Source organism: Strigops habroptila, chromosome Z, assembly GCF_004027225.2.
Source record: "Strigops habroptila isolate Jane chromosome Z, bStrHab1.2.pri, whole genome shotgun sequence".
Classification (NCBI taxonomy): Eukaryota; Metazoa; Chordata; class Aves; order Psittaciformes; family Psittacidae; genus Strigops; species Strigops habroptila.
In genome coordinates this window covers 80,399,257-80,415,186 of record NC_044302.2, presented here as the reverse complement: position 1 = coordinate 80,415,186, position 15,930 = coordinate 80,399,257, and the positions used below count along the sequence as shown (strand labels likewise).

At 36.7% G+C, this 15,930-nt stretch overlaps 2 protein-coding genes across 5 annotated transcripts in view; both read left to right on the top strand.

Moving 5' to 3' along the window:
- The window catches only part of IPO11 (importin 11), a 94,541-nt gene that overhangs the window by 65,204 nt on the left and 13,407 nt on the right, over window positions 1-15,930 (top strand). Inside the window, exon 30 of one of the 4 annotated variants that reach the window (XM_030512732.1) lies at window positions 7,576-7,822. The exons of the other annotated variants lie outside the window; for them this stretch is intronic. Within the exon in view, the coding sequence (XP_030368592.1) occupies window positions 7,576-7,588 (13 nt within the window). The 3' untranslated portion in view covers window positions 7,589-7,822. Of the gene's footprint in view, window positions 1-7,575; window positions 7,823-15,930 lie in introns of those variants that run through there. 4 annotated transcript variants of the gene reach the window in all.
- On the top strand, window positions 7,831-12,257 carry LRRC70 (leucine rich repeat containing 70). The gene is made up of 3 exons (XM_030512733.1): window positions 7,831-8,465; window positions 9,037-9,207; window positions 9,687-12,257. Exons 2-3 carry the CDS (start codon window positions 9,201-9,203, stop codon window positions 11,621-11,623), a joined length of 1,944 nt encoding a protein of 647 aa, XP_030368593.1. The 5' UTR covers window positions 7,831-8,465; window positions 9,037-9,200; the 3' UTR covers window positions 11,624-12,257.

The window sequence follows — 15,930 nt, the reverse complement described above, 5'->3', positions numbered from 1 at the left end:
AAGATGGGAATTGCTGCAGAGCATCTGTAGTTCACAGTGGTTCTTGGGCCAATTAGTTGGACTAAGCATGTTATAAAGCGACAGTTTATTAGCCAAACTATAGCTTTCTTGTCTAGGCAGTATCATCTAGAGAGATGTGCAATGACTTTAGTACCAACAGTACCACTGCACTTTATCATGTATGTCCTTAAATCCAGCATCCTGTTTATCTTCTTACACACAGCTGCACATTGTGTTAATGTTTAGAAGTTCATATGGAAAAAAGAACAGTACCTGCTTCTTTCCCGATTAGTGTGTGGCAGCACTTTTTCACTTAGCAGCAATTTCCTGGTATTACTTTGGGGTTTTACATAAGCTAAGTACTACCTAATTATCTGCATTTGCTATCTCAGTCTGGCTGTTCAATATTAGCATTTTTTATGTCTGACTGATATATGCATCCGTACTTTCTGCGTTTTGTACTCTTACTGCCTTTTTGTCACTTATATCTATTCACATGCATTGTCGTTCATTTATTAAAAGCTCTTGGTACTTCATAAAATAAAGACCTTCATCTTTAAACTGAGGTATAGAACAGTATGGTCCAGTAACAAGATGTAGGTAGTAAAGACAGGCTTACAGAGTAATGGTGTCTCCATCTCAGCATACAAGAGAAGTATGCATTGACACAAAATAACTAGAACACTCTTGGAAAACATGAAAAAGCTTCAAGTTTAGTGGAAGAAAATCGTATCTGAGCTAGGGTGTGAGACGTAAGAGGTGACAGCAAGCTGGATGTGTACATTCACAAATGTCATAATTTCTTGGTCTACTTCAGTCATGTTCCACTTTTTTCTACGATCTTAATGGCATCTTTGTGAACCTACAGCAACAATTAGCTTAGCTTTGTGTGGTACCTCTCTGTAAGCGCAGGAGGCAGTTGACACCAAGTTGAAAGCTAACCACTCCCCTTTTCCTAGTAAGTGTTATTAATGCAATGCCCATCATTCTTGAATGGTAGGTTGCCAAGTTTGCCTTTACTCAAAGTCAGTGCTTTCCAAACGAGTCCACTAATTTTGGTGCTTGCAGATTGGTTTATTCTTGGTGGACCTCCCAGTGCAGAGTGGTACCACTCTCAAGTAGAGGAGACTACTTGAAATACAAAGCATTTTAACTGATCTTGTGGTTTTGCTTTTAATTTTTGGTTACACAAGTAGTATTTCCAGACACCGGTGTTAGATTTTCCCCTTTGAGTCAAATGCGTTTGTCTGGAAAACCTATTGTGAGGAAAAGGTTAAGAGCCTAAGAGATTCTCCAGGTTGTTCTGCTCATTTCTAGTCATGATGTAAATGAATGTCTGCTTTTTCTCATGTATCAAATCTAGTACGTCAGCCTATGAGTCCTGCCAATTAGATAATTGACATTCTCTGAGTGTAAGTACTTACACTATGCAATTATAAATCATCATTAGGTTATTACAGAAGTTTTCCCTCTCTCATTTGTTAAAGTTAGTTTGTTAGAAATTTAATTTTCCTCTCAAGAAGCTGTCTATATGTAATATTAGGAAATGGCAAGAAAATGCCTAATAAAATACCGGGTTGTCCTTCAGGGTACTTATGTTCTCATTTATAAAGTCAAAATTCGTTATGTAGCTAACTTTTACATCATCCTTTCTTTATAGAGAAGATAATCTAAAGCCCCCCCCCCCTTTTTCTTTTCCTCTAGTCAAAGGTGTGCTCACCCACACATCTAATAGACTACTAGTATTAAAAATTGCTCTTTAAATTATGATTTTGCAGTTGTCATCCATGTTTGGCCTTGTATTTGTTTAGCTTTCCTGCCAGACAACAGTGCGGTTTTAATGACAAGAGTGAAAAATGTAGCTTTGGTCTGTGTTTGAGTATCAGAGTCTGCATCATTCAGAGTGTTGCATATAGTACCGCAGCTTCCTTATTGTATGTCACATCATAGCAGTGATGAGAGGATGCACTCTTTAAGCTTTCCTTGTTCACAATCTCCATTAATTTTTCTTCTACACCTGATTGTTAGTATGGACTGCTCAGGAACAAATTATCATTCCCCCTAAGACCTATAAAGCTTGTTTACAAGGGAAAATGTACCAAGCGATGGCAAGGGATTATGTCATTAAATGCAGGTAAACTGCTGCAGAAAACAGACTGCAGTCATAAGGAACTAATTGCTGCTGATACCTTGCTTTTTTTGTGGGCTATATAAAGAATTTCAGAAGTCTTTCCTAAAACTCTTCTAAATACAGTCTACCCTCAAATTGAACATTTTAAGTATATAAAAAACAGCAAAAGGTGATAATGGACTAAATAGCTTTCCTCAAACCTTTTTATCTTTGTCTTTCATAAGGTGCAGTTTACAGATTTGCAAATTGTTTATTGAATAAGCAGTGACTAAAGTGTAGCATATTATTAAAAATGTATAAAAATAACAAGATTGTAACAAACTTGAAAAAAAACCCTCAAAAACTAAAAAAACCCAAAACAAAACGAAAATCCCAAACAAACAAAAAAACCCAAACCAAAACAAAAACCAAAACTAATACAGATTTGTAGGTGGTTTTCCACCTGAGTTTGTTCTGAGGTGTTTTGGTACATCTTCTTATCTCTCTGCCCTATACACTCTAAAATTTAAGACTGCCTGAAAGTAGCCAAGGTTTTTGGTGACTTTTCTTAAGAGTGCCAGACTATTATCATAGAATGGTTTGGGTTGGAAGGGACCTTAAAGATCATCTAGGTCCAACGCCACTGCCGTGGGCAGGGACACCTCCCACTAGACCAAGTTTCTCAAAGGCCCATCCAGCCTGGCCTTGAACACTGCCAGCATGAGGCATCGTGAACTTCCTTGGACAGCCTTTTCCAGTGTCTCACCACCCTCATAGTGAAGACTTTCTTCCAAATATCTCATCTGAATCTCCCCCCGTCACTTTAAAGCCATTCCCCCTGGTCCTGTCCCTACATGCCCTTTCCAGATTTCTTTTAAGCCCCCTTTAGGCACTGGAAGTTCCTGTAAGGTCTCCCCGGAGCCTTCTCTTCTCCAGGCTGAACAAGCCCACCTTTCTCAGCCTGTCTTCATAGCAGAGGTGCTCCAGCCCCCTGAGCATCTTAGTGGCTTCCCCTGAACTCGCTCAAGCAGGTCCAGGTCCACGTCCCTCCTGTGTTGGGGGCCCCAGAGCAGAACGCAGTACTGCAGGTGGGGTCTCATGAGAGCAGAGTAGAGGGGGAGAACCACCTCCCTCGACCTGCTGGTCACGCTCCTTTTGTTGCGGCCCAGCACACAGTTGGTTTCTGGCCTGCAAGCACACACATGGTGAGCTGCTTGTCAGTCAACACCACAAAGTCCTTCTCCTCAGGGCTGCTCTCAATCCATTCTCAATGTATACTTTGTGCCTGGGATTGCCCTGGCCCAGGTGTAGGACCTTGCACTTTGCATTGTTGAACTTCATGGGGTTCCCAAAGGCCCACTTCTCGCGCCTGTCAAGGTCCCTCTGGGTGGCATCCCTTCCCACCAGCGTATCAACCGAACCACACAGCTTGGAGTCATCATCAAACTTGCTGGGGGTGCACTCAGTCCCACAGTCTATGCCCGTGTCTTGTTATGGTGAAATACCGAAGTGGTTAACACTAGAATGCATGTGAGTGCAAGAACTTCTGCAAAAAATAACATTTTGTATTCAAGCAATTTAATGAGAAATCAAGGGTCTAAACAAAACATCAGGATTTGGTATTAATGAAGTGCCTAGTGTAAAAAAATGTATTTTTAAGGAAGAAATAGCTTTTCTATTTTGTGTTCTGGGTATTTTCTGTAGCAGTTTTCAGGAAATGCCCTAATTGTTTGTCTTCTCTTTTTGTAAATTTTTTAGAAGCTAACACCAGGTGCGTGCTCATCCTGTCTCCTAAACTAGCAGGTGGTGTACTGCTGAAAGCTGTACAGTTGGATTTAGTTCTGAACCAATTCCTAGAAGGCGAAGTAGTTATGCTGGTTGAAAGTTAGGAAATATACTTGGCTTTGAGTTCTTTAAACCTTTTGTTTTGAATTGCATTCATATTGAGTAAATTTCTTACTTATTTTATAGTTTGAACAGAGTTTACTAAATATTGCAGTGAATAATAAATGCTAAAGCTAGAAATATAGTTATTCTCAGCAGATCACATCTGTGGATATCATTGATGGCCAGCCTTTCTTAAGTTATTGTTCTGTTACTGCTCACTCCATAGAAGACTTAATTTTATTTTTTTTTTTGTTAGTTTGCATGACAAATGCAGTTCATTGGTGCAGTAATGATTTACTTCTATGTGAGAATTTAATAATTTCTTAAATTGAGCTCTTAGTTTCATAAAAGCTTTATATCGTATTATTTTTAGTAAAGTCTAAAGCCAAGTAAGATTTACAGAAGGGAAACTTATCCTCGATGGAAAGAATAAGTCCCTACTTTGCACTTCTTATTGTTTCTCAGCATGTTACAAATCCTGTTTGATAACTAAATCAAAAATAATAAACACCAAGGTTAAGAAGGAAATAAGTTAGAGACAACTTCATAATTTTGAAATAGATTTTGTGTTGTATGTTTACATTTACGAATGTTTTAGTACTGTGGGTTTATGAAACAGAAATGTTTTTTCTGGGTTATTAATTTGACATTACAATTCCTGTGTTTGTGTCTCCCCTTTGTAACTGTCACTGTTGCGATTGTGAGAGTGGATTAGCAGTCTGTGAACAGAGAAATTTTCAGTAACTGAAGTAGCAAATCAAGATTTTTAATTAGGCAGGAATATTAAATGCTAGAAGAAATCTGCAGTGTTTGAGATAATATGAAATCTTGAGATAATCTGGATAATAATTAGAAAAACAAAAAAGGATTTTGAGGTTTGATAACATTAATAAGGTGTCCACAGTAGATGTTACTGGATATAGGCAGGTGAAATGATATTAAATGTTGATGTGTATGCTATCCAAGCAGGAGGTTAGTAGCTGAATTACTTTGACTTGCAGTCATATCTGGAGAATGATGTGGGCAGAATGTGGTAGTTTTGAAAACAATCAAGAAAGTTGTATCATAGCCCACCTGTGGAGAATAAAAGCAGAAGGAAGAAAGACATGCAAGCGGGGGTAGTTGCTAAACACGCAGTGGGAGGGTAACAGGTATTTTCACTCTTACAAGCTCAAAAGAATAATTACAGTGCTAAAAATTGTTTTTTCTCTTTTGTAATCTTTAGCTTAGTCTTACGGTGATTATAAGAATGAATGTGCATGTGTGCATTCTGTGATTCTAAGAATTGCTCTTCAAAAATTGACTTTAATACATTTCAAAGATGGGTAACTTTAGAACCTGTTTTCAAATTTGTTGCTTGTTTTTCTGTTGCTATACATAAATCAGATTTGGATGGCTACTTTATGCTAGCTAATATTCATAACCTCAATTACATTGGCTTTAATCTAACCTGTATCAGTAAGAAAATAGTGGTGGTTTGGAAAGGCTGTGGTGGATGCAGTGCTTGTATGTACTTTCAATTACTTTGAAATTACTTACCATCATTTTATGCGCAATATGACAAATTGCTATTGGTCAGGCTTCATGGTTGTATTGACAAGGAGTCATTGTTCAACTAGGTTTTAATATGTTAAAAAGCAATGACATCAGTAACTTTACTAATGTTAGCATATTAAGGTAAAATTAATTTCAAGATTCAAAGATAATTTTCTGTATTTCCATGTGAAGCTATATTCAGATGTAAACCTGGTATTGCTATCACTGGAGAACAAAACTTGCAGTGAATAAAATATATCTCTATTAGAGCTGCTTAAGCTCATTTGAAAGAAAAGTTTGAAGTTTTCTGTTTGTTTTCCTTACAATTTTCAAGTAGTAATGATTTCTATTATTTAAGTTAAAGCCAGTTTGAGAAATGTTGATCCAAATTATATGTGTATCCTAGGTTTTTTTATAGTTTTTCCTCCAAATGGTGTAAGTTTTATGTGCATGTATTTTGCCCCTCCTGAACAGATACACCTTTCAGATGCTTTAACAGTGTATACAATTAAAGAAGCAATACCTGGACTACAATCTGATTGGATCTGCAGGCCTTCAAGTGCCATGTTTACAAAGTGCAAGACAGGACTTTCTCCAGATCTCTTAGTGCAAATTGAAAGGAGCCATAATCTAGATTAAGACTTTCTTTCTCATTTTGTACATGGGATCTGAGAATCAGAAAGGTCAGCGATGTGCTCAGAACAGCAGTGGCAGCTAGGATTTGGGCAAAATTCTTATAAAGTACCTTTAGTACAAGACCACAGAGACATTCAGCCACTTACTGGGCACCAACTTTCGATTATATGGCAACTACTCTGCTGCTTGGTCTAAATTTTCATTCTATCTAATATCCGAGAAAACTTCAGCAATTCCTTCAGTCTTTCTGAATATGTTAATTCTGGCATTTTGCAAAAAGGGATTTTTTGCAAGGAAATTAATAACATAATTCTTTTTGAAACTTTTTTTTAGGTTGCAATTTGATTTTTTTTTTTTTTTTTTTTTTTTTTTTTTTTGCCCTATAGGATTGTTTCACACAGCACATCTTGGAGTAAATAATTCTGTTATTTCCTTACCCACATAAATATCATCATATATAGGCTGTAGGTAGTGAAGCTTAGGTAAGAGACAATACCCTGTTTGAAGTAATTTTTCATTCTTTGTCAATCTCTGTTTTTCCCCTCACCTCATTCTATTTTATCTGGATAATCATTTTTAAATTATTATCTCCCCATATCCACGACAGTTCCCTAATCATCCTGAGAACTGTATTTTCCCTTTTAGTAAATGACATGCTGTTTTATTTTACTTTCTTTTATATCAATGATGATTTAAATACCATGAAAAAAAAAAAGTGAAAAATAGATCTAAAGAAAAATTAGTTTTCCTATTGGTTTAATGCTTTCAAGAAAAAAAAAAAAAAAAAACAAACCCCAACAAACCAAATGCAGTTCAAATTCTGGGTTGTAACTGATAAAGGCTGTGTCTAAAGTGGCCTATGGACCAATTTTACTGGTCTTGCTGATTTCTTACTTAGTTTACACTAGGTACTATAAGAGGTGTCGACTCTAATACAATTGAAGGGCATTAGGCTTTTATTTTTTTTAAAAAATATTCCCTTCCATCCCAACTCTAAATAATTTTTGTGAGCTCAAGTGAAGAAATAGAAGGAGTATTTGTCTTGATAGTGAATGTTTTACGGATTTCAGACATAGAAAGCTAATTATACATGGTGTCATGTTTAAACCCCAGGCCGCAACTAAGCCCCACAGAGCCATTTGCTCACTCCTCCCTGGTGGGATGGGGGAGAAAATCTGAAGGGTAAAAGTGAGAAAACTCATGGGTTGAGATGAAGACAGTTTAATAGGGAAAGCAAAAGCTGTGTGCACAAGCAAAGCAAAACAAGGAATTCATTCACCACTGCTCACGGGCAGGCAGGTTTTCAGCCATCCACAGGAAAGCAGGGCTCCATCATGTGTGATGGTTACGTGGGAAGACAAAACACCATCATTCCGAACATCCCACCTTCCTTCTTTTCCCCACAGCTTTATATCCTGAGCGCGATGCCATATGGTGTGGAATATCCCTGAGGTCATGAGGTCAGTTGGTGTCGGCTGTCCTGGCTGTGTCCCTCCTGATTTCTTGTGTACCCCAGCCCACTTGCTGGTGGGGGGAGCGGGGTGGGAAGCAGAACATCCCTGAATTGGATGAAAACATGCCTGAATTATCCACACTGTTTCCAGCACAAATCCAAAACACAGCCCCATACCAGCTACTATGAAGAAAATTAACTTGATCCCAGCTAAAACCAGCACATACGGTCAAAAACATTTTTGAAAACTTCAGAAATGTTTCTTCTGGGAGAATTTGGAAGGAAGCATCTTCGAAAGCATGTTCCTGTTTATTCTGCTTCCTTTGCTCATGTGCTTCGTGCATTTCAGCTTGGATTATTATAGCCAAAGATACTTGGGTGGTATTTTGTCTCTTACGTGAACTTGTGCTTCCTGTGTGAGATCATTGTGGCCAAAGTGACTTGATTTTTCTGTTGTTGTGTCTCTTTCTTGGCTGTGGCTGCTGATGAGCTTTGCCATCTTTGTTTTGTTGAGCAGAAGGTCTTGTTACAGTGTACATCATGGGTTTATAGTTATATTGCTGTTTGTAGGCTTAATCTCTAATTTGCCATCTCGTTTTGTTGTTTCCCCTTTTCCCCTTTGATGTGACTGGACTTTGCAGGTATTTCATCCCTGTGATGGGTAAGGTAAAGATGTAATCTCCGGTACTTAAGTGAGGGGGATATTTATAGCTCACATGTTTGCACTGAATGTTTATCTGCACAGGGGACGCTGCAGGAAACAAAAGCTGTGGTCTGAAGCTGTGGCTGTCAGAATATACACAGTCCTCTGTGGATAAATTCTCTGTTAAAAAGTGGCCTAAGGTGAGACTTTACACAGTGCCTGTATCAGGTCTGAAATACAACACATAATCAGCAGTTTAGTACCACATCATGCAGTTCTCATCTCTTAAAGACTGCTGGGTTTTCCCTAGGGTTGCTGGCAGGATGTGCCTTGCCGGAGTGCAGGAAGCACTGAGGCTCTGCCTTCCAGACCTCTGTGTGGGGCCACTGGAATGAGTGTGTGAGTGCTGGCAGCAGTTTGACTCTGCAGGCAGAGAGAGAACAGTGTAAGCATTGCTAAAGCTTTAGTAAAACATTTTGGGTTCTGGCTGAAAGGTAAAGAATTTGCAGATCATGCAGTAGTACTGTTACAAATAGGCAAACTTATACCTGACTTTAGATAAAACTTTTGAGCCCTCCTAGTTAAAAACAGTGGTTTAAAAAAAACCCCACAAACCAGCAACAGTTACAAACTGAGATAGTTCTTGGTTTTCTAGAAACAAATCATTGAGATTTCCTTTCCAACAATACTTCTGAAGCACAGATAAAATGGCTTCCTGTCCCAGGGTTTCCTGTATCCATGGCAACCTGACTTTAACCACTTCTTTCCTAGTTTCCTGAACGAACAGTTGCAAATCCTGGGGCAAAATGTGAGAGAGCTCTAGTACGCAGCAGTACTGCCTTTACAAAGGTTTCGCAGATGAGTATAGTTGGTCAGCTTGTAACTTAGTCCAGTGAACTGCAAAACGTCAAAATAACAGAAATAATGAACTTCAGATGTGCGGTAAGGAATTTTTATTTATTTATTTTGAATGTAGCTCATCTTTACCAAAGTAAAATTCAAATTATGAAAGAGCTGCCAGTGAAAGGAAACTTGTTTCCAGTTGACATTTCTATTTGAATGCTGTTGAAACGTTTCCTAGTCAGTCTTAACTATAAAAAATAGTTAGTAAGCAGTATTTTGAATTTACTAGAAGCTGGTTTTTTTTGGCAGCTTAGTTGTTTTAATGCTGCAACCAATTAAATATTTTCTGGCTAGGCTGGCAGTACATTTGTCTCAGTGTTCATTTACTTTGAAATTCTTTTCATTGTAGTTCAAACTTATACTTAGTAAGTTTTAATTTTAAATTGCTTATTTGACATCAAAGGAGAATATATAAAATACCAATCTTGAAAGCCATCCTTATATTTTAAAGACTGTATGTGTAAATCTTTAAAATTTTGAATTAATAATATTTATAAACTTCTTTTTATCTCTACTAGCCAAGTCAGAGATGAGTGAGAAGGCCAAAGACAGGGAGATGTGTGGTCTGCAAAGTTCTCCACCCTGCCTGGGAGCATTCCTGTATATCCTTAATTGTTTTCTTTTGTTGCTGCTCCAGAAGGAGGCTCTTGGCTGTCCAGCTGCTTGCCAGCTCTGCACAGGGAGACAAGTTAGTTGTCGTAATTCAGGGCTTTTGAGCATCCCGCAGAACTTGCCAAAAACGACAATTCTTGTGTACCTCAGTGGGAATAATATATCGCATGTGGCTCCAAATGAACTAAGAGGCCTTCAGAAGCTTGCTGCACTGTACATGGATAACTCCAGTATTTTGTATGTACACCCGAAAGCTTTTGTGGAACTCCCCAAACTGTGCTACTTGCATTTAAATAACAATAATATTAAACGCCTGGATCCAGGAATCTTTGAAGGTCTTTCCAGTCTTCACTGTTTATATCTTCAGAATAATCAAATAGCTTTTGTTCCCAGAGGATTATTTAGTGATCTCCTTTCTGTTAGGTATTTAACACTTCAAAGAAATCGCCTCAGTGTCCTTGGAAGTGGGACTTTCTTGGGAATGATAAGTCTCCAAACACTTAACCTAGCCAATAATAAGATTTCACGGATATCAGCTTCAGCATTTCATCACCTTGAAAAACTTTCATATTTGTTTCTTGAAGGTAACCACTTAACACTTGTGCCATCAAATGCTATTGGAAGGCTCAAAAATCTTGAAAGACTTTCTTTGTCTCACAATCCCATTGGATCAATACATGCTTTTGCGTTTAAAGGACTTAACAAGCTTAGATATCTGTCTTTAAAGAACATCAAGCTAAAATGTATTGCTGTAAATGGATTTTTTGGACTAAACAACCTTAGCCAGTTAATCTTAAGTTATAATGATTTAGACAATATAAATTCTAGCACTTTTACTTTATTGGACAATTTAATGTATCTGCAGTTAGACAGAAATAGAATAACCAGTATTGCTGATGGTACCTTTGAAAAAATGGGACAGTCACTTAAAATACTCAGTTTAGCATTTAATAATATTACAGAGTTACAACCTCAAGTGCTTAAGCCCCTAGTATCTTTAACTCATCTACAAATAAACTACAATCCTTGGAACTGCAGCTGCAAAATACTTGGGTTACTTAACTGGCTAGCATCCTCTCCTGTTTCTGTAAAAATTCATTGCCAGAATCCCCAGAGTATGCGTGGTAGACCTTTGCATTACATTAAGTGGACTCAGTTTGCAAACTGTAGTAGCCCTACTGCCAGCCCAGAAACAGCCTGGAGTCTAGGATCTGCAGGTGCCCATCACAGTGCTACCACTTTGCTGGTGGCATGGCATAAGGGAAACAAGCACAATACATTTGAGCAGTTTGTCAATGCAGAAACTAAATATGTTGCTTTCTGGGAAGGAGCTACAGCTACATCGGCTAACGGGTTGCCCTATGAAGAAAATGCTGCTGAAATTCCATCACAAGCAACCATAGTATTATCGACATTGCCAGTGCAAATATCAGCACAGATTATGCCTGTTAACAGAACAATAGAAGATGGTGGCTTATTTCCAACAGATGCTGCTCCTGTATCGTTAAAAACATCCCTGTTTTGTACACAACAGGTTGAAAAGCTGAATCAGGCTTTTGACATTGTACTAGCCTTTTTCATTCTGGCTTGTGCTGTGATCCTATTTTTAACCTGTAAAATTATTCAGTTTAGGCAGAAACTAAAGGTGCTTGAAAACTCTGGGGAAAAGAGAATAGAATATTATGGTTTTTATCAGCCTGGCAGATACAACGTAACTGACCCAGTGCAGTCTCTAACTCGGAATTCAATGGGGCATTCAGAACTAGACCAAATTAGGTTGCTCAAGCAAACACCATCTGAAAGTCAGGCACAGGTCATATTGTTTGAACACTCATCGCTGTAATTTATCTCATTTGATCTGATGTTAACTTTACTGTGATCTGAAATGTCAGGAAGTCAAGAACTCAATTTATAAACTATAAATAGTTTCACTGATTAAAATCAACGGGTTGATAGAATTGTAGAAAATTATATCATTTGGGTTCTGCATTCCTGAGTGTTTAGAATTTTCTGTTTTATTAGATGTCATTTAAATCTGACTCGCATAGGTATATTATCCTCTGTCTCTGTTGTAGGAATCTTTCACCTATAACTCAAGTATATGTGCAGTATAAAATGCACATATATTCTTATTTTGCAGTACTTAATGGTATAAGTTTCTATAGAAATTCCATAGCTAACTGGTAGCTTGAAGCAAGCAAAACATCAGTTTTTAGCAAGATCATGAAGCCAAGAAATCTGGGGAAATGAGGAAAAAAGCAATTCTTCATTTATTTATTGTAATGCAGTTTCTACTCTGCCTTTATTAATCATCACAGTGGAAAAAAAAGTATATTTACATCTAGCATGTTCAAACTCTCGAGGGAAAGAAAAATTTTATATTATAGAAATCTTATTCATACCTGTGACATATTTCAAAATACAAAGTTGCATATTCAATCTGTATAATGAATATATTAAAGTGAATTTTTTTGTTAGTGCGTATCTGTATCATTTCATAATGCCTGGAACTGGAGTTAATAGGGAAGCTAAGTTTCCGTTGGATTGGAAAATTGACCAAGTTTACTATGTTTAAGCTGGTTAATTATTGTCAATATAAAATTTTTTGTCATCTATATAGTAACAGTTTTAGGGCTAGTTCTGGCTAGATAAGAGGTATAAACTAAAGAAATACACTATACTGTAAATACATAATTCTAGATTAATTGCTGAAGATAGTTACATATTTATGGTGTATATTTGAAAGTGTCAGGTCAAAGTATGTTTCCTTAGTGAAAACCTAATTTTAGACTTCATCTTTAAAAGATGGATATTATTTTGCTATATAGTTTGTAGTTGTTTTAACTTTTAATTTCTATTTCAAATATTGGTGTTCTGTTTACATTATTATCAGCTTATGTCTACTGCATTATATCTTTATGTTCAACCTGAATTTCTGTGATTATTTTGTTGTTGTTGTTACTGTAGTAGTTCAAACTATATTCAGGAAAAAGTAATTAAAAATGTATTCCAGATAGTTCAATGCTGTAAAATTTTCAGCCAGGTGAACGTGACTTACTTTTGTAGATGCTGTTTGCCTTCTACAGGCTTGTGCCTTAGAGACTTCAACCATTTGGTTTATAAGCAACACATTTACAGTTAGATCATTTTGCTCAAGTGAAAATGGAGAACAATGTTTTGATAGTCTGTCATCCATGGTGTCAATTTAAGTTGTGTAGAAGTATCTTGCTGTTCCAGGATCCAGCCTGGAGACTAGGGCGTTCTCCAGATCAATTAGGACCGCCCTTAGGGTTCTTTTTCTAGCATGCTTCCTGCTGGTGTAACTCGTGTGCATGGCCGTGTCATTATCTGCTACCAGTACATATATAGACCTTGGATGCACTGTGTGGGTTTGGATGTGCAAGTGTGTCTCTCCTGCTTGTTATATGTCTCTTGAATGTAATGAAATACAAATTTACTATATTGTAATACTATATTTTACTGTGATTTACTGTATGATAGTTCAAATACTTTTATGGAACAGTTAATTTAGCTACTTGGGCAAAAGCTTCAACTATTGTGTATTGCTTGAGTAGAAACTTTTTAAAAATAATTTTCTATCTGTAGATCAGATGTTAAATGTAATGGGTAAATGTTTTTAAGGAGGGAAAGCATTTACTCTAATTCATGCTTAATTTGTTTTTAAGCGACTAATCCATTATGGTCTCTTCATCTTCAACCCATTTTTGTTACTTTTTACCGCACCTACATAATTCCTCATGATTACTGTTAAGTTTATTTTCATTTAATAACAGCTGCACAATCAGTAGTAGGTTCTGCAGTTTTATGTACTATATTTCTGAATTTTCAATTTTATATGGATGTCTTCAGAAATAATAGACTTAAAATTCAGTGGAAGGTAGTTAACTGTTTTCATTGCTGAAAATGTTGCCATGCCTTTGTTAGACAGGAGTTTTCTGGAATGGGCAAAGGTTGAGATTGAACAAACCTAGTTCTCAAAGAAATCTGATAGAGGACAGCTCTGATATTTTAGGCTCTGCTTTCCTACTCTCTACAGTAGAGCTGCTCTCTATAGAAGAGCACAAGAGGTTCCCTGTGAATGTTTGTCCTTTCCACTAGCAAGCTACTGTAGGCATTGTTTGCCACATATGCATCTCACCATCTGTAGTGATGGAGCATGAAAAGAAAGCCATGCTGTCAGAGCTGTTAGGTCAAGCAAAGTGTTGGAGCAGTTGGAAGCAATCCTTTGGAGTGGAGTCATCCTCTAATATCCAGCTTGCCAACAATCTGCATTAAATTAACAATTGAGAGATTGATAATGCAGTTGTGGGGAAAATGCCTTTCTGTTGCAGTTAATAGCCTTTTGTATTCCTCTATCTTATATAGGAAACAGTGGAAAAACCTCCTTTCATGTACACGTGCGGTTCATGTGTCTATTAAAATAATTAGAGAATACATTAGAAGACAGTTGAGTTTGCCCTCATGAAGCAAAATGGCACTTTATGGTCATCAAGTTTATGGTCAGTCATAGGACTCCCCTGGTAATGTTGTCTTAGCTGCTACATTAGTGTTTATAGTAACTCTTTAGCACCATGCAGCTCCTAAGGGGGGTGAGGGTACGGCGTGTGCATAATAATCATTTACATTGCTCTCAGTATGTGCAAAGTAATCTCCATTTGTCCCACTCCAACTCTTCCCTTGGCTAATGAGAATAAAGAATTAATTAATCTTTCTCCAAGCTACTGTACACTACTAAAGAAATTAAGCTTTTCCCTATTTTGGTGTTTACTACTTCATTCTGGTTAATGTAGAAAAGCAGAAAAGATTTTTCTCTTCCGTTTAATCTGTAATAGTAGTATGTTTTCACATGCAGAATTTTTCTTCCATTTCTGATAGGCTGAGTAAGATGCTTAGACATGGGGACCATTTTATTCAAGTTAAAAATTATATGTTTTATTAAGCTGATGATAAAGCTTTACTTACAGTAGCTATCTTGGTAATTGAAATCCAAATTCTGAATTTTTACATAAAAGCTCAGGGTAATAAAAATGTTGAATAGATAATTGAGTGTATTAGAAATGATAGAATGAGGAAATAATGAATATTACTATTTTCAGAACAGATGTGGTCAGGTTTTTTTCCTTTGCAAAGCTTTTATTTTATCTGACAAACAATGCAAGCTTTGAAATAAAAGGTTTGAGATTACTCATATACAAGCTGACCTAAATGTTTGTCACATCTTGTTTTCATTATAGTCAAAGTGAATTTTATTTAAAGACTTCATAAAAGATTCTTTCTGTAGTAAAAAATAATGTTAATACATGTTAATTTCATGTTTGAAACTGGTTTCGGGTGTGGTTTAGATCCCAACAAACTGATAGAAGTTAAAATAATCTAATTCTGGGCCTGTCTTTTGATTAATTTTTGCTGCATACTGAATGAGGTTTTGTCCTAATAACTTTGGGAAGCTGGGTAGTTATAAAACCAGTTACAACTTGGTGCAGTTGTTTGTTCATTGCTGATCTGGATTATATGCAATTCAAGAAGGGGAACTGCTTAAGTGCTGCCTTCCTCCCATGTTAAGATTTTAATATGGACAGTATTAATTGTTCTGCTTTGAAAGTTCATCTAAATACAATGTCCCTGTCTCTTCTGAATCCATTCATATGGCTTTCTAATGTATATTTTGAAACAAGCAGGCTAATTTTGGCATCTTAAAAAAGGCATTGTGCTGATTTGCATGGTGCTCTGTTCTGTGAAAGTAAGGCCTAATGCATTTTATAATGCTATTGAACTTTAATTGAGGTTTCCTATTTCAAAGCACAATGAGCTTATGCTGTCTTTATTTTTCACCATCGTGTGTCTTGTCTTCTAAAAATAGTTGCATTGTTTAATGATTCCATACTTGGTAAACATTTCAGTGAGTCGCTAGTAGGAAGAAACTTCATGTCCCATTCAAAGGGAAAAAGAAGGGGGAGAAAAGATAATGTATTATCTTTACTGAAAGTTGCAGGCAGCAGTTACCCCATTTTGGAAGATCTTCTACATTCATTCCCTTTCCAAAAAAAAAAAAAAAAAAAAAAAAAAAAAAAAAAAAAAAAGAAAAATTACCGTGAATTGTCTGTCTTTCAATGAAGAAAGAAGTGAAAT